The 23,137-nt window shown below is 41.4% G+C and overlaps 1 protein-coding gene and 1 non-coding gene across 3 annotated transcripts in view; one reads left to right on the forward strand and one right to left on the reverse strand.

Annotated features, from left to right (window-relative positions):
* The window catches only part of pappaa (pregnancy-associated plasma protein A, pappalysin 1a), a 154,457-nt gene that overhangs the window by 53,224 nt on the left and 78,096 nt on the right, over positions 1 to 23,137 (forward strand). For both annotated transcript variants that reach the window (XM_017723163.2, XM_037533561.1), the window contains exons 9-11: positions 12,633 to 12,761; positions 14,133 to 14,224; positions 20,497 to 20,693. In XM_017723163.2, the coding sequence (XP_017578652.2) occupies positions 12,633 to 12,761; positions 14,133 to 14,224; positions 20,497 to 20,693 (418 nt within the window). The remainder of the gene's footprint in view (positions 1 to 12,632; positions 12,762 to 14,132; positions 14,225 to 20,496; positions 20,694 to 23,137) is intronic.
* LOC119262305 lies at positions 9,278 to 9,380 on the reverse strand. The gene has a single exon (XR_005129536.1). It is a non-coding gene; the product is annotated as a U6 spliceosomal RNA (small nuclear RNA).

Below are 23,137 nucleotides of genomic sequence, written 5' to 3' on the forward strand. Positions count from 1 at the left end.
CATCTTGTAGTGCAAGGCTTTCTGACAAGCAAAGGAAGTTGAAGTGATTAAATCTTCTAGGTGGCTCCTGGGCTACTATACTGCTATGTGATTGTCTCTCAGATTGCAAGGGATCACTGGTGTTTGCAGAAGTATAACCTTCACAGTAGGAGGCTTTAGCAAGTGTTGAGTGATCAACTGTCCAGAAAAATCATCTAACCTTTACACAGTGAACAAGTGTGACAACTTGTTTTTGCGTCTCTCCAATATAAATGCCAGTGGGTAAAAACTACGTACAAGAACTGACTTGCCAATGAATAAATCAGGAAAGCCAATTGAATGAAAAGATATGCTTTTGAAAGAGTTTCATCAAAACACAGAGAGCTTTTTAGATTAAAATATATATCTCAGTGGATTGATAATTCACGCTAATTGTTATGCATAGATATTGGAATGGCAAACTCGGATCCTGGATGGTCAGGTATTGGATGGCACCATTGTACTAATTACAACACTTTGCTTTTTCACAGGCCGTATTTTATGTCTTTTTCCCCATATATTAAATTCAGCAAATGTACAGTCACTATGCATTAAAGTGTGTTCCCTATTACGGAGGTGGTGTTAACTTAAAAGCTGTTTTTTTATTATAATATCATAAAAAATAATTATATTTTCCCATTTACTGATGAATAATGTAATATACTGGCCACTGATATATACTGTAAGTTATGTTTACAGTCATAATTCTGGCTTCTGATATTGGCTAGACCTGACGGAGACCTCTTTCCTGGTCACCCCTGTTAGTAGGCCAGCCATGATGAACCATTGGAGGCTCTAGAGTGAGATCTTCTGGCTCCGATGCCAAGGTCCCTGTGATGTTCAGCCTTCACGCTGGTCTCAGGCTTTCCCTATTAAGTTCTTGCACGACAAAGGTGCTCTTCATGCTCCGAAGCCTGGGGCCTATTTCATATGCCAGTTATTGTCCCTGGCGGCACCATATCTGCACAGTTTCTCCTGACACTATTTGAAAAATCTGTTTTCATTCCCTTCCTGCCCCCACCTTTTTTTTCTGTTTTTGTTTTTTTTGTTGTTTTCTTTAACGACCATGTTCTTCCTTTTTCTTCTCTTCATCTGTCGAGCGCACTCACTCTCATTTCTTTTTCCCCTCCAACGCTGGGGAGCTTTCATGTTGTCGGGCCCGAGAGCGCTTGTTGTTCTTGGCAGGTGACGTGAAGGAAAGCCTCATGTGAACCTCTGCTCTGGTATGAGGGCCAGTGTGAAAATCAGAAGAGGTTTGTGACACGCTGCACTCTCAGAGAGAGAGAGAGAGAGAGAGAGAGAGAGAGAGACAGACTGGGGTCCTGATACTTGGCCAGGCTAGTGTAGTTCCAGAAAGTGACAGTCTGGTAAAGTGCATGCTGAACTGTCTCTGCTGCTTTCCTTTCAGGACCTCACATTCATGTCTGAGGCGCATGTGTGTGTCCCCAGTAGGGGTGGGCAAAATGAACTGAAGATCATATCACAATATTTTCCACTATCTGGAGGATAACAACATAAAATTATAACGTAGCAATGATTATATTCCATGCATATTTAATCTAGGCCTGTGCCTGTCAAGAGTTACCTGGGTTACTGTCAGATTGGTAATAAATGATTGGTAATAAATGGGTAATGATGTAGTAATATCATAGTAATAAATTGTACAAACTCAAAAATTGTGATTACTCCTTATTTGAAGTTTTCCTTTATATGATATATTATATAATATATTAAATAATTAATAAACTCTAAACAGATTATCAGTAACAAATAGACAACATATCAGCGAAGTAGCAGTAGTGAAGCTTCTGAATACACTGAAGTGAATATCCTGTAGATGTTCTGTTGATACATTACTTCCATCGACTAGACGTTTTGTTAATATGTTATTTCCACTGTGCAAAACCTCACCTCACCCAACCTTACCCAAAACCAAACCCTAACCCTCACCCTGGCCCTAATCCTAACCTTAACCTCATCCCAAAACCTAATCCTAATCCCAACCCTGGCCCTAATCCTAACCCTAACCTCATCCCAAAACCTAATCCTAATCCCAACCCTGGCCCTATTCCTAACCTTAACCTCATCCCAAATCCTAACCCTAACCCTCATATGTATTTGACAGTTTACTGAGAGTGGTTGGTGCATCTAAAAAGAACCACTCAAAATAAAGCAAAATTACATGCTAACTTTCTAGTTGTCCAAGCGAAAGGCTCAGAAATTAATTAACTGACTGCAACATGTTTATCTTTCTTTAACTTATCCCAGCATTATTTTAGATCTTTTTTTTTATTATTCATTTTTAGATCAGTACAACTTTTTACCTTTATTGTGCCATTTTTGACCAACTTATTAGCACCTTTCCCCATACTTGAGGATGCTTTTCAATCAGACACTTACAAAATACATAGCCTACCATTGATAAGACAACATAGAACACACACAGAAACTCTACAGTTCTGATGGCTGGGGGAGGATTCGATTGACCATGGAATAGCATCATTTAGGTAACCCCGAAAGGGTCCTTAGCAATGTTGGAAAGTCTCACTTTCACTCTCTCAACTACAGTACATCACCCAGGAACCCTCTAAGGCCAAAAATGCCCTTAGCAGTGAAGGGGTAGTGTTATTCTGCAGCCAAATACCACCAGACCAGCCAACCTCATAGCTGCAATGCAGCGTTACCCAAACACCGGGCCCAGTCAACGACATAGCTGCAGTGTAGCGTCACTTAATCAGCTGGTCTGAAAAGCCTCGTAGCTGTGGTGTAGCCCTGCTCTTGCAGCCAAACACCACTGGCCCAGGCAGCCCCAGATCTGTAGTGCAGTATCACCCAAATACCCAGCCCAGGCAGCCATATACTGTGATGTAGCATCAATCAGGTCTCTGGTCCAAACAGCCTCATAGCTCCTATACAGCATCACTCACGCTGCCGGTCCAGGCAGCCTCATAGCTGTGATTTAGCGACACCCAAATAGCCAGCCTCTGAGTCACGGGTCAGGGGTGGAAAACCTCTGTCTGCTGCTCTCTTTGGATACAATGGAAAACTCTTCAGGAACATCGAAACATAAACACAAACAGCAGCAGACAAATTGCACCACTGTACTCACACACATCATTTATCACAATAGCTAACTACCACCATTATTTTAACCTCTTACCAAGCCCTCCATCAGGCCCAAGCTTGTATTGCACACTTCTATAAGCTAAGAAAAGCTCCATAAGTTTGAATTGAAGTCCTTGTAGTTACTGAATAATAAGCTGTTGTATGAAATAATAAAAAAAAAACATTACTTTATAATTGATTTTTTACATTAAAACGAAACTATAATATTCTCTTAAGTGAATGTAACTGAACTTGTAAAAGTTTGGAGAGATGTGATATCCTACATCAATACCACAGAAATTGTACCTAATATTGATTATATAGTTGTTGTTGACGTTCACTGGTTGAACATGGTGGGGTCAGGGGGGGCACTGTGTGCCATTGTGGCAGGTCAGTATCATGCATGTACAAAAAACTGATTATGTTACGGTGCACATACAGTGGAGGACACCCTCAGAGCACAGCGTCAGGTTTCAGATGTCTACCAACAAGGCTTCAGATCTCGGGAAAAAGACTGCGATGTCTCAGCTTTCATACAACTGGACATCAGGTGGAGTGGTCTTGGATAAAATGGCCTTGGACACTAAAGTTTGTCTGTCAGTTGGAATGATTTGAGTAATTACAGTTTTGTGGTAATATATATGATATGATATATGATATATAGATGATAATATATTACAACCACCACCAAAAAGTGCCTCTATTATATGTGTTTTATTCGTATTCATTTTTTTCTAAGAGTAATAAGACTTTGACAAGCTTCAACATACACAGATCAGTCCATCTTATCAGCTCCACTCACTATAGGTGCAATTACAGACTGTGGTCCATCTGTTTCTCTGATACTTTGTTAGCCCCCTTTTACCTGTTGCTCAGTGGTCAGGACCCCCACAGGACCGCCAGAGAGCAGGTGTTATTTGGGTGGTGGATTATCTACTTCACTGTTTTTTATCCTGTGCTCTCAACTCAATTTTAGGAACCATCACAATGGCAAAAAGCACCCCTCAGTTTAACTCATTATATGCCATTTAACTAAAAATGACTTATAATTAACACATTTTTGGTTGGTTTAAGAGGAGTCATTCATGTTAAACCACAATACCTTGCGTAATGTAATGTTATATGCATTTTGTCCAGTAGGGCGCAACAAAAGAGTGAAGAAGCCATAGTAATAACCTGGCACTACTGTAAAAAGTTCCATCTTTTCATTGTATTTTAGGCTTTTTATTGGTTATAAAGTTGCTCAAATTCATGTTTAATGTCACTTTTTGTGCTTATCACAGTGTCCACAACATGGCACTGGCTTCTTATATCAGGGCACCTCCCACAGCTAGTATCCACTGTGGGATGAGCGAGTGACAGAAAGAGGGGGAGAGAGAGAGGGAGAGTTGGCACTCAGGCTTTGTGTTGCTTTGCCTGTTCTTGTTGCTGACAGTGTCAGGTCTCCCCAGACTTTTGTCTTCCAAAGCCTACACTCGTTCAATTAAACGCGCCACTTGAGAAGATGGTTCGAGTTTGCTCGGGCGCTGCCAAGAGCCGGGAACAGTGTGTAATGTGCGCTGGAACTGCCAGAGCTGCACTCCGTTTTGTTGCGTTAATCAAGGCTGGAGCTGTTTCACAGGGCACTTAGCAGATTTTATAGCACAATTCCATTCTCATCTTTGACAAGATGTGGATATTTTTCATGCTCAGATGTGTCATGTTAATTGTATCGGAGAAACAGTGTGTGCTCGGGCAGCCAAATGTCTGGATCAACTTGACTCAGGCTGTGTTGTCTCCCTCTTTGTCTTGGTTAAGGAGAACTGCATGCCCCTCATGATTTAACAGTGGACTTAACTGACCCAATGAAAGCAACTAAACAACATGCTGTGTATGTTACAGAAAACAGAGAAAGATGCAGTTGTTTTTATGATTTTATTAGGGCCAGTTTCCCAGACCCAGAGCAAACCTAAGCCTAGACTAAAGAGAATTTTCAGTGGTTGTTCACCATTGGCACTGCAGAATAGGCTCAATCATTGTCCAGAAAACCAGAGATCTATGATACTGGTAGAAAGCCTGGCAACACATTATTTAAAGTAGATAATTTACATTATAACCAGGCTAACTGACTTTCCTTATATACAGTCTAACACTTCTGTAGAGGTTATCGGAAAATCGGAATCGTTTGTCCCGTTCCCGCCTGCAACCGAAACTTTTTGTCTTACTCCCCTCTGCACAGTTTCATCAAAGTGAACTGGCATCCAATTACTGAATTTTTTTTGGTTTATTCACGCATATATTATTCTCTGCTGAAGTAACACAGCAGTCATGGTCATCAGGCTCACTCTAAGTAAGTTTACCAAGCATCATTCATTTCCAGTAAACATGGATGGACGGATGGACAAAGCAGCAATTAAACCACAGAACAGTTATTTTTGGTGTTTTGCTGGGCAGCTCTGGCCATTGGACTGAAGGTTCTGCCATCTCTGTAAGCTACGAGAATTTGCATATGCTTCACAACTCTTTAGAATGGCTGGTTCCTTGCCTGCTCCTGCATGCAACACTGAAAACTAGCCCTATGCTGCGAGATTCCGGGTCCTGCCGGAATTCGTGGAAGTGCAGACCTTTAGTACAGACCATGTAACACTAAGTTTCCTCAAATTTTGAGTAATCCAAGGACACATTGTTGAGGACGTAACTCAGAAGGAAGTTTGTATGCTAACTAGGCTAGCTACTCTAACTGATATTAGATCTACCTTTAATACAATAGCATGCTATCCAATTAAGACGAAAGATCTCATGTAGAAAACAATGAAGTCTCAAATGCAGACAACATCGCACCAGTTACCTTTAGTGTTAGAGTTGACTCATCTGAAGAGGCAGCCTCTGTCACTCATCTGATACAAAAGCCTACTGATTTACCTGAATTTCTTTTCAATAATAAAACATTTACCCCTGTGAGCTGCTGTAACGAGTACTGTCACCTAAAACATTAAGGCTGCAGCCTTACATCAGGACCGACCCAAGTGTTTTGTTGCTTTTCCCTTCCCTCGTGGTTAACAGAATATCCAGTAATTACCTCTAAGGCTGACTTTACATGGTGAAACTATGATGCAGCTTTAGTTGAAACCTACTTGAAACTAGATGCACTTCACTAGAAACTTAGCCACAACCACTGTTTTTCACTGGTTCAGTGGACAAAGGTTGATTTAGTGGGCAGTAGGGATCTTCCTGATCGACATTATGCAAGGTTAGTAGTTTTTCAGTTTGTGAGGTACCTGAGCCATGTCAACATGAGTTTCTCAAAGCTAATGTTTTCTTTTTAATACTTTTTAAATTTCATAATGGCTGCTTCATAATTATAATGATCATAATTATAATAGTAACAATTATTAAAACTCCTGAATGTCTGAAAAAAATGCAGAGTAATTGCCTTCCCATGTTCCCATGTGGTTGCTAGGTGGTTGCTAGGGTGCTGCTAGGTGGTTGCTAGGGTATTGCTAGGTGGTTGTTATGGTATCCCAGGTGGTTGCTCGAGTGTTGCTAGATGGTTGCTAGGGTGTTGCTAGGTGGTTGCTAGAATATTGCTAGGTGTTTGCTATGGCATCCCAGGTGGTTGCTAGGGTGTTGCTAGGTGGTTGCTATGATATCCCAGGTGGTTGTTAGAATGTTGCTAGGAGGTTGTTAGGGTCTTGCTCGGTGGTTGCCAGGGGGTTAAAATCAACTTGACAGTTCCTAATAATACTGTTTTCTGGTTACCCTCACAGAGGAACCTACTGGTAAGCTATACTGAAGGTCCAGCACTGTGTTGCTAGATGATTGCTAGGGTGTTGTTAGGTGGTGGCTATGGTGTTCCAGGTGGTTATTAGAGTGTTGCAAGGTGGTTGTTAGAGTATTGCTAGGTGTTTGCTATGGCATCCCAGGTCGTTGCTAGGGTGTTGCTAGGTGGTTGCTATGATACTCCATGTTAGTAATGGGTGCACGGATCATTGCATTAATTCTTAAGGGAAAAAAAATACAGTTTAACAATAATTTTACAATAATTGTACATGCACATGCGTGTACCTTATTTTGAGAATTTAAGTACAAAGTTGTTTTAAGGGGATAAAAAAATAAAAGACATGGAACACTTTGTTCAAAAAAAGGAAAAAAGTTTCCTGCAATAAATCTTCTGACACATTCACACACACAAGTCACTATTTTGTGTGTGTGTGTGTGTGTGTGTGTGTGTGTATGTGCAGGTATTTGTGTGTGCCTATTTCTTGTGAATTCTTGTTCTGAGTGTGTGTGTGTGTGTGTGTGTATGTGTGTGTGTGTGTGTGTGTGTGTGTGTGTGTGTGTTTTCTCCTCATTTCATTTTATGAGACTTTGACTGGTGTGCTGTTTTAGTTATTTTCTCCCCTTTGCTTGCGCGCTCGGCCCAGAATGGACACAAATAGCTGCATAAAACTCCCGCCCTCGTCATTCATCTTTAAGTGCTAATTTGAATGATTTGTTTAGCCTCTTATTAAATGTTACTGCTTCCCTGCCCATTAGACCAAGCACCTTATAACTGTGCTGACGGCAGCGCAAAAAACTTGGCCTCACGTGAACCTGCAGTGTTTGCAACAGCAGCCGCCAGTGCCCAAACGCTCCGGTAATTTGGCTGCGTCGTTTTGTTAATCAGTGGAGAAGGGCTTGTGTTTCCCCTGGGGAAGCCGGCCAACGCAAATGCAAATAATGAGGCCTTTGTATGTTTTTTTCCCCCCTCTCTTGTTCATTCTTTTATTACGAGCCGATGTGGAGGCATGCGCGTGTGTGTGCGGCTGCCTGATTGTGTCATTTTATGGATGGGCAGACTAAGGGAGTAGAGGGCTGGTTGTGGCCGATGTGTATGTCAGTACGAGTAGCTTAGTGGGTGGCTTTGTTTGTATGGATGTGTGTGGAGGGGATATTCATCAGGCTTAACATGTGGAAGGAGGAGCCATTCAGGAATTAATACTACTTGATGGTCTGTATATGACCTGCTATTTAATCCCAGCATATGCCTCAGTCAATATGTCTTTTCTATGCATGCCAACTATGCTGGACCTTCAGGAGAGTTTACTGGTAGCTTTGTCTGTGAGAGTAACCAGAAAACGTATTAATTATTAAGTGCCGTCAAGTCAGCTCTGGCTCCTGGCAACCATTTGGTTAGTGTTTCTCCAGAGTTTCCTGACTTCTGTTTGGATCTCGAGGCTTCTGCATGGTTTGCTCATGATTTTTCTGATTGTATCCATCTATCTTGTAGCTGTCATGCTCTTCCTTTTTTAGATTTGCTTTTCCAAGAACAGTTGTCTTTTCAAATGAATTGGTTCTTCTCACAATGTGTCCAGAACGAGAGCTTCAGTTTGGCTATCTGGGCTTGGATTGAGAGGTGAGGCTTGATCAAGGACCCATTTGTTTTCTTTTTCTTCCAAAGTAATCTCAAAAGTCTTCAAGTTCAAAGACACCAATATTTCTTGTTGTCTTACTTTTGCATCCCTAAAGACCAGCACAAAAAAGATCACTGCCTGGACAGTTCTGATCTTTGTTTGGCGAGACAAATCATTACACTGAAGCAAAAGTTTGACTAAAAATCTAACTTAAGCACTTTTTCCCCTTAGATGCATAAATAACTCGTAAGCCAAGACATGTTCGGCTCTTTTATTTACACTGGAGCTATGGGGCTAGTGCAGCTGGGTAGCCACCAGGTTAGCATCATACATACTAAGTGTCTAAGTCATCCCACACTTTCCTTAAACTGTGTTGAGTTGTTAGGTAATCTTAGACAGACCTGCTTTTGTGGTTTTTGACACTAAGATTTACTAAAGTGGACATAAGTATGGACCAACCATCCATTATCCATTAGCACAGCAGTCTGCCATACAGTGACAGACATCAGGGAAATAGTGAAATGCTTTTGATCCCACAACCGGGGAAATTCCACCTCCACATTTAACCCATCCGTGAAGTGAAACACCACATACACACTAGTGAGCACACACACACACTAGGGGGCAGTGAGCACACACTTGCCCGGAGCGGTGGGCAGCCCTATCCACGGCACCCCGGGAGCAGTTGGGGATTAGGTGTCTTGCTCAAGGACACCTCAGTCATGGACTGTCGGCCCTGGGGATCGAACCGGCAACCTTCCGGTCACAGGGCCAGATCCCTAACTTCCAGCCCACGACTGCCGGATTTGCGTGTCATCCTTTCGCAGGGGCCATGCTAGTCTTCTCTGTATTGATCCAATTTTAGTATATGTGCTGCCGTAGCGAGGGTAAGGGGGTCTAATTGAGCTTACTGACCTAGTGATATACTTGATAAGTACATTAGCCCCATAGTTTAGCACAGACTTCAGTCGCCAAACACAGTCTAGTCAACTACATTTGGAAAAGAATAACTGTGTAAATCCAATTTTTCACCAGTCTATCTATCTCTTCATGTTTATAGCCTTTCCATTTTTTAGGAATCCACTCCCAAAGTGTACTGGCTCCCCATGAAATACCCACGCTTGCACGCACTGGTGTCGAGCTATGTGGCCTGGATGTTTTCTCTCCTGATGCGCGTCTTGTTTTTGGCCCGCACACTGCAGATTGGGTTACCGGTTTGTGGGATCCTGGGCCGTAACCGCACGCCAGCTATTTGTTTGTGTCTGAGTGTCCGCAGTGGGAGGCGGAAAGAGAGGTGCCTGGCCCCCCACACCATCACCATCCACCCCACCCCAACATCCCGAACCTTTGTTTGAGTCTCAGCTCTTCCCAAGCGATCCCAACCAATATCAGTTACAATACCACATGACTGCAGGGGGTGTAAAAGAACACCACTCCAACATCTTGCCTTGTAAGCGCTCTGGTTGGAAGAATGTTGTCCTAAACTAAGAGATTAATACTATGCGAGTTTGGATAGGTTAGTGAAAATCCTTACTTAAGTAAGAGTAGTGCTACTGTAGTGATAATTGCCTGAAACAGGTAGAGGCCAGTCAATAAAAAGTAGTAAAGTGGGCCTTGGCCACGCTACACGACTAGTCTTAACAGATTATGAAAGTCTTGAAAAAGACTTATCAAATTATGAAAAGACTGGGCGTGTCACAGTACCCAAGATTTTTTGGACGAATGAAATCTTGGGTATCACGCATTAAACGATAAGGGAACACACACTACTCAACTTTTAAGCTGCTGCTGAACCGAATGGAACTCACTGAACTCCCGCAAACTTTTCCGAAGTCTAGCGGTCTCCCATTACTAGGAGACGCAAGTGAACAAACATGGAGCGCTCACTGCTGTGTTTTTCTGTGTTTCTCCGCCGTTTTCGCTGACACAGTAAAGAAGCAACAGGTAAACATGTTTAAGTGAGCATCATGGATTTAAAAATGTGACCAGTGTCGTATTTGTAGAGTTTTAAATAAACTTCAACTAGTTTGAATCATGATCGCGAGGCCAAAAATCAGAGTCTGTGCCCTTCACATGTGGGTAGCATGATGACCAAGGGGGAGACCTAGATAGTGGGCAGGATTTGGCCACAGCAAAAACTGAAGAAGAAAATCAGGTGAAAAGGAAATAAGGATGACAACCTTCTTCTTCTTCTTCTTCTTCTTCTTCTTCTTCTTTCGGCTGCTCCCTTTAGGGGTCGCCGCAGCGGATCATCTGCCTCCATCTTGCCCTATCCACTGCCTCCTCTACTTTTACACCAACCATCTCCATGTCCACATTCACTACATCCATAAATCTTCTCTGAGGTCTACCTCTTCTCCTTCTACCCAGCAGCTCCATCTCCAACATTCTTTGCCCAATATATCCACTGTTCCTCCTCAACACATGTCCAAACCATCTCAACCTGGCCTCTCTTGCTTTATCTCCAAACTGCTCCACCTTCACTGTCCCTCTGATCTGCTCATTTCTAATCTTGTCCAGCCTTGTCACTCCCAACGAAAATCTCAGCATCTTCATCTCCGCCACCTCCAGCTCAGCCTCCTGTCTTTTAGACAGAGCCACAGTCTCCAAACCGTACATCATAGCAGGACGCACTGCTAAACTCCCAACTGAAATCAATTATTAGATTCTTTAATAAACAGTTCCTGTACAAATATCAGGCCTAAACCTTCCTTCAGTGAATGAAGAACACAAGCTGGGAACAAACCAAGATGAATGCTTACTTTTCACCAAAGCACTTTTGACTGTCAGTCAACTGAGTTCAGAGTACGATGAACTTCCCTCATTTCATTCTTAATTACTATGACTGTAGCAGAATTGAAAGAGCCACAGTGCCAGCAGTATTAAGTGCAGAGCTTGGATCATTTCGCTGCCCTTCCTCTGATACATGCTGTTGTGTATAAGTGAGCATAACTGATTGCAGATAAGCTTCAGGAGGTTGATGCTGAAATGCATATGCATAGCAACGGTAATGACTCATCATAGTCGGCGAGTGATGGCTAGCAAAAGGAGGTCTAAACAGGAAAAGCTGGAATCTGTTGCTAATCAGCCAGTTAATTGCCTTGGGTTGCTTCGAATTATGAAGGTTTACTACAAAGCCGACCTAAGATTAGAGAATTACAGGCTTGTCTAATTCAGGCCTATAATGGGATATTGAGATCATATTTTTTGAAAGAGGAAGTAATGAAGGTGCCTCAGCCCACCTGATATCCAGCCAAATTTTTTTTAGAAAGGCTATGTGAGGCAGAGACATTTAAGTGTAGGTTTGGAGTGAGAACTAATGATTATATGTGGAGATTTTGGCTCAAAACCTTTCTTATTTTTACCCCTATAACTGTCACCTTGCCCCTTGGAACTAACAAGGGTAGTGGTTGAAATGTTCCCTATGAAATGGGACCCTCAAATAAAAAAGAGCATCACTTCATTAACAGCTACTAGCGGTGCCCTGCAGGCGACTCTGCCAGTGTACATTGATAGCAGAGGAGGGTAAAGCTCAACTCCTCACTGCTTGGCCTTCAAAGAGGGACAATTATTTGTTCTCACCCATCATTAGTTCCTCAGCTTCTTGTTCTAACTTTCCCAAACCATCTTAAATGGTGCCAGGAATGCTACACCATTTAAGGTGGAATGGGAAATGTAACTGGCTAGCTACCGAGACATCGGCATACTCTTAGTGATTTTTAAAGCTTATTATGAAAAAAAAAGACTATAACACATTGAAACTACATCATGCTAAAACAACACGCTGGTTATCGTCATTTTTTAATGGATAAAATTCTTACATTTGTGGGTTTCTTTGGTCACTTGAGCAGGCATCTTGCTCTTTTTTTTTCATAACACTGTTTGGAGTGTGCATCTGAGAAACCTCAAACAGTTGGCCCTACTCCTCTATCTCAACAAAAAACTGGGACACCCTACCCCTAGGCATGAACGAAGGGGTTAGGGTTAAGTAGTAGGGGCGAGGGATGAAATGAGATTGGGCCTTTGAGTACATAGCTTTCCTTTGAGGGGTAACCAATGCAACCTTCCTGAAGACCTTCCAGGTTGGGGATTTGAGGAAGTGTAACAGCGGTGTGTATTTTTTGCATTGTTGTTTAGGGATGTGCAACATGGGATGGTGTACACATACCAAGTCCAGACCCTGTCCAGATTGGGAGAGAGTGAACCGTCCCCTCCGCTCACTCACCGTCTTGGAGCGCCATACTGTGGCGATGGAATCATCCAGAGGTGTGTTTACAAGACAAATCTTCATATCGACTGATGTTATGAGCGGACAGAAATGACTACAGCAAACTTTTATGCTTAGACAAAGGCGACTATGGATCTTTAGGCCACACACAAGAAAGCAAACACAAAGTCTTTCAGAAATTCATGTGACTTTATTCTGAGATGCATTCTGATACCTGCAGCAAGGGGGCACAATAGGGGTGTTATCCCATGCATGCTCTGTTCATTTTCTCTTTTATGCAACAAGTAAGCCTGCACACTAGACATGTTTATTGCTGCCATGGCGATTGAAATAATTGCAGGTAATTACAGAAAGAGGCATAACTGTCGCCCCCTAGAGTATGGAAGTTTAGGTCCCGTGTTATATTAAGTGTTTCTAACAACTATGTAGTTACACGTGGACAACAATGTAACTACTGTTGATTTAGTTACTGTTACAGGTGGATTACAGAACTGCACCTTATGTATTTACACATGTGGATCAATTTCAATTTTGCCTCATATAATTCCACAAGTGCATCTTAATATTTGTAACAGCCTATTCACTCTTATGTAATAACACAAGGGTAATAACATTATTATAAATACATTTGTACTCAGACTAGAACAGCATTTTTTCCCTCAGCAATAAAATGACGTATGTCATAACCTACATTTAGACATTTCTTACACTGTATCTGCCAGCTTTCCGAACATTTAGGTAACAGTTATGTTGCTACTGCAGTGACACTGTAACCAGTTTCAGCTTTAAACCATTATTTTATGTCAGAGAACAGCAGACGGCCCCTTATATTATCATGTAACTGTTATGACATTCATTAATGTGCTGCATATCTATCTGCATAGATAGATAGATAGATAGATAGATAGATAGATAGATAGATAGATAGATAGATAGATAGATAGATAGATAGATAGATAGATAGATAGATAGATAGATACTTTATTGATCCCAAAGGAAATGTAGCAATTACCACTATTACCACTGCATTATTACACAGTACCTACATAGTAACTACACAGGAACTGTCCACTTATTTTAAAGTGTAACTTTAACACTGCACTACTGCAAAGTTCCTATGTAGAAGATACACTTGTGTAATTACATAGGCTGTACTTCTTCTGTAACATTGCCTAATTCATCAGTAGTTACAGTGTTATTCATGTGTAATTACACAGTTATTGGAGACTAAAGTGTGGACCGAAGTTTATAACTGTCAAAGTAACCTTGAATATGCACAAATGGATGATACAATTGCTTGCTTGAAGGCCAGGATTGCATATTTGCTTGACATACTTGCTAAGGATACGGTTCTAACTGGCCCATATGTACTGCTTTGTACTCACTCGTGATGATGCTGTGTTCGTTAGGTCCGAAGGTGAGCAGTGTGATGATATGAACTCCATGAATGGTGATGGCTGCTCTAGTCGATGCAAGAAAGAGCCTTTCTTCAACTGCATAGGTGAGTCCTTAAAGGCTTTAAAATCATCTGGCAGCTGTTTATATAATCACTTTACAAGAGTTCCGTCTTTGTATTTCCAGTTCAAAAATGTCCGTCTGCTTAATATTTTTATAAAATCACAAACACGCTATGAAAATGAGTTATTTTTCCCAAGAAATCATTGCAAGGCCCGCTGTTTGTCGCAAGCAGTGTGACATCCCTGTGAAGTCTGGAAGATATTTTATTCAAAAGAACAGGCCAACAAATTCAGAACGGATGCCTTGGCACCTAGTCCAGCTTTCTGCTTTATGCATAAACGAGGGCTTTCCGCTCTAGCTCCCCTTTTGTTTTGGCCTGAGGAAACTTATGTCACGTCAAGTCTGCGGTGCCCACATATGGAAAGGACCCCTTGGGAACATGATATTAACACGTTTTCAGCTCAAACAGCACATGAAAAGAGTCGTACCAGGCGGGATCTGGTGTTTCAAGGTGTTTGCCTCGAGCAAACTGCTAGCAGTTTCATTCCACAACAAGCGCGAACACTAGAACAACTGTTAAGTAACTAAAATGGGCTTGACCTTCTGTCTCTGGCCATATGTCACCTTTACGGCGGTCTTACGTAGAGTCTCGCAGACCGTTTCTCCATGTTGTTGTGCACCTATCGCAGCGTCTGTCAAAGCTGGGATGGCAGCAGGCAGATTTTTTCCACTGTCCGCCTACTTTTAGGGGAAGAAGTCACATCTGCGTGGCGGCTTGAAATATTTGTAGTTTTTGCATGGAAATTGGATGCAGAAATGGATAAATCATCTGTGTGTCTGTCTGCGTCTTTCTGACCATACGTCTGACGGCCTGACCAGGTGGATGGGGTTTTTAGACTCTTCGGCCTATCTTAACCCTTTGAAGTCAGCAGTAACAAAAACCTGTTTGACATTTGCATTGATTTTATTTGCTTACTGGAATCTCATTGAAACAAACTGAGAAATTCAATTGAAAGCAGAGATTATAAACCTTCGAACGATGCTACAGTTGTGTTTATAAGCAGAGGTAGAGCTATTTTAGCATGATTGGAATTTGACCATACACTCTCAATAACTGTCACTGGGGCAGTGCCCTTCTTGTCATTGGGGTGGTTCCCTCAAGGGTCCTCAAGGGAACATAGTTGTACCATAATCCACTGAAATGATATTTTCTAAGCTGTACTGACTCCACACACCCTACGGCTTTTATTCTACTGTTCTGGTTTAAAACATTCAGTTCTGAAAAGGTGCAAATATAAACTTTTCATCTGGAATGACTGATTTAAGGTTCACAATCAGACCTTAAAACCACTGTTGCACCTTTGAGGGGACATTTACATTGTTTGTACCTTGGTGAATGTAAAATGTACCTGCACAGCTTCTTTGTTTCTGACAGTTTAGGACTTTGTTAATTTTGGATCCATTTAATTATGCAGAAACTTTGAAAGTTCTGAAGGATTCTTGAGCATTGAAAGTGAAACACACTGAATCATAATTCAGTTCTGTAAATGATTTGGCTGACGTGCACAGAGGAGATTGATATGAACGCAGATGACGGTTACAGTGCAGGCTTTTACATCCAAAGTAGAGCTTGTGATACTGACACCTTCGTGCTTAAGAGAGGATGAGAGAGGTGGAGAAGGAGAGTGTTGATCGGTATGTATGAATGTGTTTCCAGCGTAACTGCTATGAGCAGGGTGTGTGTGTGTGTGTGTGTGTGTGTGTGTTTGTGTGTGAGAGTGTGAGTGCCCCCTTCAGCAGCCCCTCGTTTCAACATCAGCAGAGCTAGGCTGAGGGGAGCACTGGAATTTGCGCAGAGGCCAACTTGGCACAGCCCATCTCCGTCCCCCTTACTGGAACCCCTGAGTCTGAGAGAGAGAGAGAGAGAGAGAGAGAGAGAGAGAGAGAGAGGTAAAGATAGAGAGGGTGACAAAGAGAGGGGGAGAAAGTGAAAGATAGAGTTAGAGCAAAAGAGAGAGAAAGAAACAGAAGGAAAGAGACAGAGACTGAAAGGGGGGGAGAAAGAGAGAGGGAAAGAGAGAGACTGAAAGAGGGGGGAGAGAAAGAGAGGGGGAAAGAGAGAGACTGAAAGAGGGGGGAGAGAAAGAGAGGGGGAAAGAGAGAGACTGAAAGAGGGGGGAGAAAAAGAGAGAGGGAAAGAGAGAGACTGAAAGAGGGGGGAGAGAAAGAGAGGGGGAAAGAGAGAGACTGAAAGAGGGGGGAGAGAAAGAGAGGGGGAAAGAGAGAGACTGAAAGACAGAGAAAAAAGGAGAGATAAAGAGGGACAGAAAGAGAGAAAGAGGAAGAGACTACAAGATAGAGAGTGACAGAGAGAGAGAGAGAGAGAGAGAGAGAGAGAGACTGGCAGAGAGGCAAAAAGACAAAGAGAGAGAGGGACAAAAAGAAAGAGACCGGAAGAGAGTGAGAAGAGAAAGAAGAGAAAGACACATAATGTGTGAGAGATAAGAGAACAAGAACAGAGAGAAGTGGGGGAGCGAGAGAAAGAGAGAGAGAGTAAGAAAAAGACAAGCAAGAAAAAGGAGAAAAGGAAGGAGAGAAGCAGAACAAGCAAGAGAGGCAGGAAAGACAAAAGAGGTGATGGGGATGTAGTCGAGGGAGGATAAGGTGAAGAAAGATTGAGAGAGCGAGGGAGAGGATGGAGAGAATGTGAGTGTGAGTGGTGGGTAAAGGGGGGAGAACAGAGAGAAAGAGAGAGGGAGAGAGAAAGAGAGGAAATAAAGAAGAGATGCAGGGACAGACAGATGGAGAAGGAAGCAGGAAGAAGATGAAGACTGAAGGAGTGAGAGTAGTCTCCAGCTACAGAGTCTGGAAAAGCCATCCCTCCCTCTCTCTCTCTCCCTCTCTCCGTCTCTGTCTCTCTCTCTCTCCCTCTCTCTCTCTCTCTGTCTGTCTCTGTTTCTCTCTAAATAAGGACGATAGATCTTAGTCTGACAAATTCATCAGATCCCGTTCCTCTGGCTCTCTTTTCACGCCTTTTCTCCTTTTTCTCTGTGCATTTGTTTCCTTTTTGTTGTCAGAATCTAAATCAAAATCACAGCCTTTTTTATTTGTCTGGAATAAGACATGCAGGGAATTTCAAGTGTATATCGCTGGAAAAAAAAAAAGTTTCTCCAAACAGGGAACTTTACAGGAGAGGGAAAAAACCTGTTTTACTTTTAATGCAAGTCAATGGAACCAGACTTTTCTCAGGGTAAATTTGGGTCATTTCTTTTGGACCATTCATCATTTCATCCATAATGTGAAGAGCAACAGGCAGTTTCAAATGATGTCAAAGCTGAAAAATGACAAAAATGAAGAAACAAGGGTTTGTTCTGACAGCAGTGATAGGTTTATATATATATATATATATATATATATATAGCATATTCAGTTTTTGACATAATTTGAAAATATCTGTTATCCTTTGTATTGTCTGTAAATATCATGAAGAATGGACCAAAAATAGACTCAAAATGACTTGGAAAAAATTCTGGTTCCATTGACTTACATTAAAGGTCAAGTAGGTTATATGTTGTCCTGTAAAGTTACCATTTTATTTATGTATATATATATATATATATATATATATATATATATATATATATATATTGCTGTTGTCAGAACTTTACAGGACAAGGAAAAAACCTACTCAACCTTTAGTCTAAGTCTGTTGGAGATACCAACAGAAGTCATCCAAAATTATTCCAAAAGTTGTTCCTTAACGTCCGGTCAAAGTTTTGATAGATGATTTTTTTCCCTTGTCTTGTAAACCAGCCCTTCTGGAGATCCTAATGCCCCACTTTATCTTAAGTGTCTAATAACTGTGTAGTTACACATTAATAACATATTTAACAACACTGGAACTACTGATTATTTAATCAATGTTACAGGTGTATTACAGTAGTACAGCCTGTGTAATTACACATGTGTACTTAAGTTTTGCCACTTGAATATCTTTTTGATATAATGCAGATTTTTTTTTTTTTACATATTACATTTGTTTTACATAATTACTGTGGAATAACTGTGTTGTAACAAGATAACCTCATCACATGACTCTGTAATTGCACTGTACCTATATAACAACTGAAGTTGATACTCATGTGTAATTACATAAGGTAAACTTCTGTAATCCATCTGTAACAGTGACTAAATCATTGTTGTTCACATGTAACTACACAGTTATTAGAGACGTTTAATATAAAGTGGGACCTTTAGTGGGTCCAGTGAGGACAAACTTGTTTACCCCCCCCCCCCCCTCTCTCTCTCTCTCTCTCTCTCGGGGAGATGGATGGGAGAAAAAAGAGGGATGACACCACAAAGGCATTGTTTCTCTTTAAAAGCACCTACTGCTGTCTACTGGCAGGAGAATTCCTCACCTTTTTTTTCCCCCCTTTTTTTTTTCCCGCCCAGCGTGTCAGCGGGTTCAAGCTCCTGTTACTGCCTCGTCCTGATGGAGCGTGGAGAGGAAACTCAGAGGCCAGTTTTTAGCCAGCTTTGGAGTTTTTTTATCCATGTTGGCGTCTAGCAGGGATTATTTTTAAGGCAATAATTTGGCAAGAAATGTACAACATCTTTCGCCATAATCCAAAAGCAGTCCATCAGACTCGGCATGTTCAGTGTCTGAACTCTGCTTCTTTAGTTTTGCACTGGACCTACGAGGCTAATGTAGTTAACACATAATGCAAGCCTATGAATACCAATTAGCATTGACATCTTTTTTTGCCTGTTTCTCCCAAAAATGAGGACTTAACTGAAATGAATGTTCAGTTTAATTATGTTATCGCATGGACAAACAGTATAAATGACACAATATCACCTTTTTCTTTCATAATAATAATAATAATGATAATAATAATAATCATGTTTGTTTATATAACACATCTCATGCCAGTGGCAGCTCAAAGTGCTTTATCGACAGGTGAAAAAGCTTAACAGTAATGCAAGAAGTATTAATTATAGTATAATATATTATAATATAATATAAATTATATTATATTTATATTATATATGTTATAATTATAATATAATATAAAAAATGACACAGATCAAATTAAAAGACAAATAGCATGAGACGTAGAGTTTTAATTGAATGCTAAGTTAAATCGATGTGTTTTTTAGAAGTAGAATAACTGAATGAGTCTCCACGTTTCCGTTTTTTTACGGAAAGTGTTTGTAGAAGGTCACTGTCTGCAGATCTTAGATGACGTGCTGGAACATAAACAGACAGACACTCTGTGATGTAAGCGAGTGTTTGAAGGTCATTTGGAGCTTTTAAACTAGTAGCCGAACTTTGAAATCTACTCTGAACAATACAGGCAGCCAGTACGAGTCCAGTCCAGTAAGAAGATCATTACAGTGATCAACTCTGTTGAAACAAATGCGCAAACTAGTTTCTCCGCATCGCTTCGAACTTTAGTGACATTTCTCGAAAGATGGATAAACTTTATAAACTTCTAAGCTTTAAAATCAGCCACTTTTAATTGAAGCGCTTCACTTAAGATGAGCGTCTAAAAGTCTGTCAAGGCATTCGTGCTCAGATACTCTATCATCCCACAGGAAGCCATGCAAGGAAAATAGTCCAATTTTTTACATTTTTGAATATTCATAAAAATTTTTTTCAATGGAATAATTTAGTGGTCAGGGCCCCCACAGGACCACCACAGAGCAGGTATTATGTGCAGGGTGGATCATTCTCAGCACTGCAGTGGTAGTGTGTGTGGTGCTGGTGCAAGTGGATCAGACACATCAGTATCCAGCCAACAGCGTCCTGTGACCACTGATGAAGGACTAGAAGATGACCAACACAAACTGTGCAGCAGCAGATGAGCTGTTGTCTCTGACTTTACATCTACAAGGTGGACTGACGAGGTAGGAGCATCTAATAGAGTGGACAGTGAGTGGACACAGTGTTTAAAACTCCAGCAACACTGCTGTGTCTGATCCACCGGTACCAGCATAACACACACTAACACACCACCACCACGTCAGTGTTACTGCAGTGTTGAGAATGATCCACCACCCAAACACTACCTGCTCTGTGGTGGTCTTGTGGGGGTCCTGACCTGTGAAGCTCTATACAATCCAGAGCCAAACCAGCACCACACGAAATATAATTTCTAACAGACACATTTTGGAATGTGCTTGAACATTTGGTCTCACTTGTAACCAGCACGGCTCTGTCGTATTGTTTGCGTGGTATGTGTATGATACCCTCTCTCTCTCTCTCTCTCTCTCTCTCTCTTTTTTCTCTCTCTTTTATTCACTTTCACCCAGACGAGCCCAGCATGTGCTACTATTATGACGGCGACGGTGTGTGTGAGGACTTTGAGCGGGAGACCAGTGTGAGGGACTGTGGGCTATACACTCCAAGTGGGTTCCTGGACCAATGGGCCACTTCAGTGGAGGCATCTCATGAGGAAAGGCTCTACTGCCCTGCTGAAGTGGCAGCAGGATACCCTGCTGTCACAAAGGTAGGGACCACCTGCCCACCACAGCTCCCCAAGCTCCTCCTCCAGAAAGCATCAATCTTTAAAAGAGTCTCTTTGTGTTGACACTTTTGTGAAGGTCATCCATGTAGTCATAGCACATTGAGTAAATAAAAGTTTCGGTATTCAATGGAAAACAGTGTCAAAAACTTACCACTATCTTCTTTATCCTGTTATATTTGTCCATGTTGTCCAAAGTAGACTTAGAGGTCAAAGTAGATGTTAGAGGTCACTGGTACGCTATTCCTCAGACTCTAAGTGCTGACATTGTAGATCTTGGGCCTGATTCATGAAAGTCGTTTTAAGAAAAAAAACTTCCAAAGGTTTTTATAGCAAGTCTTACAGCCTGAGACAAGTGTGACTCTCATTAAGAAAAGTTTAAGGAAACATTTAAGAACATAACATTTTCAAGACTTTCACTTTCAAGACAACACTTGATCTTAAAATAGAAAATGCGAGAATTCTTAAGAAAGTACAATTTCTTGTAACTTTTTCTGAAGAATGAAGTTAAGAAGAAACACACGTTTAAGAAGATTTTCTTGCTTTTGTGAATCCGGCCCCTTTATAAAGGGGACATTTTGGCCAGGTTAAGAAATGTAGCCATTGTGAACATTAAGAAGTGCAACAGTAGTCTTCCAGTTTGAAGACCAGGAGAATCCCCTTATGATGATGTATCTTGGAAGGTATGAGGAACTTTTGGAAAGTCTACAACCTTTTTGAGGTGGATTTTGTTTTTTCTTTGTTTTGTTGTTAGCTGGTGAAAGACGACTACTGAAAGCTAAACGCTAAAGTTGGCAAAGTAGGTGGCTGAAATAGAAAATAAAATATCTCTGGATTTGTTTTGTCCTGAATAATGACTATAGCTGCTTCCAATGGACAGCCAAGGGAAGATTACACTGATGATATCTTGGTTGTGTTTATTAGCCTATAGTTACACATCGTTGTTGTCAGAAGGGAACCTTGTATCTTCAATGTGGTAACTTTACAGGAGAAGGGAAAAATCTACTTTACTTTTAATGTAAGTCAATGGAGCCAAATTTGTTCCCAAGTCATTTTGGATTACTTTTAGTCCATTTATCATGAAATTTACGTACAACATAAAGGGCAACAGGCATTTTCAAACTGTGCCAAAGACTGAAAAATGTCCAAAATGTAGATACAAGGTTTTCTTCCGACAACAGTGATATAGTATAGCAGCTAGGCAGTCAAGATTGGTTCACACAGCAGTCATTATATGATTGTACGATGTATTTGTGTAATGCACATTGGGCAGTGTAGAGAGAGATCACAGATGAATGAAAACTGATAAAAAGGATATGAAACTGAATTCTGTCAAACCAGTGTGGCTGAAAGATTTAAAATGCGTGACAACTAATGTATTAAACTCTAGTGTTAGGATGGAAAGTCCTATGATGTGGTTTTCATTTTCATATTGTGGCCTCCTTTAGTGAGCAGGGTGGGACAAATGGCAGACATGATGGTCAGACGGTAAGGACCACAAAATTGAAAGAATCTCTTGATGGGTTCCCACCAAGTATGCGTCGAAGAGTGTTTTCCTCCTGTGAGAAAGCACAGTATGGAGAGGACGCATTCCTAAAAGAGCACATAGTCCAGTAGATCAAGTGGACAGATCGTATCTCTGTGTGACCTCCAAGTGCAAGGGCCCACACACACACACACACACACACACACACACACACACACACACACACACACACACACACACACACACACACACACACACACAGAAACACCCTCATATGCACATGTACGTGTGCTACACTGAAAAAAGAGGTCTTTTGTTTTAACTACAGATGAGGAGTGTAGGGTTTACATATAGCAGACATGTTCATTTACACTTAGTGGTGAGAGTCATTAGACCAAACAACTCCCTGATTAGTCTAACTTGCATCAGATGATAGGTTTGGGCATCACAGCATTCATTATTAGTTTCTTTCAGGCGTTAAAATAAAATTTGCTATACTTTTTGTGCTTTTCCCCCCTCCTGCAACCTCTTACCATCACTTTCCAGTCTATTACATAACCGTTTCTGCGTTTAGGACTATTTTCCATAACTTCTGTATTTCATAAGCGTCTCCTGACAGGTGCTTTGCCACTGTGCGAGGATAGATGACAGGGCGTTCTTTTTTGGGAAACTTGAGGCTTGGCACGAAGCTGTCCTTTGTTTGCTGTTTGTGAGCCTGAAGATAACATCTCCAGAGTGAAGAAGACACTAAAACTGTCCCACACTCGAAATTACACACTGACCCTGGTGTCAGACGGCCCTCGTGCACAACATCCTGGCTCCGTTCCCAGCCAGACTAGTTTCGGTTGCGCTGGGGCTGGGTCAGCCAATGGAGTTCGGTTCAGCTGGGGGAGATCAAAGCCACAGAGATAAACCTGTTACTGTGTAGTTTTTTGCTTCTTTG

Source organism: Pygocentrus nattereri, chromosome 23 (assembly GCF_015220715.1).
Source record: "Pygocentrus nattereri isolate fPygNat1 chromosome 23, fPygNat1.pri, whole genome shotgun sequence".
Taxonomy (NCBI): domain Eukaryota; kingdom Metazoa; phylum Chordata; class Actinopteri; order Characiformes; family Serrasalmidae; genus Pygocentrus; species Pygocentrus nattereri.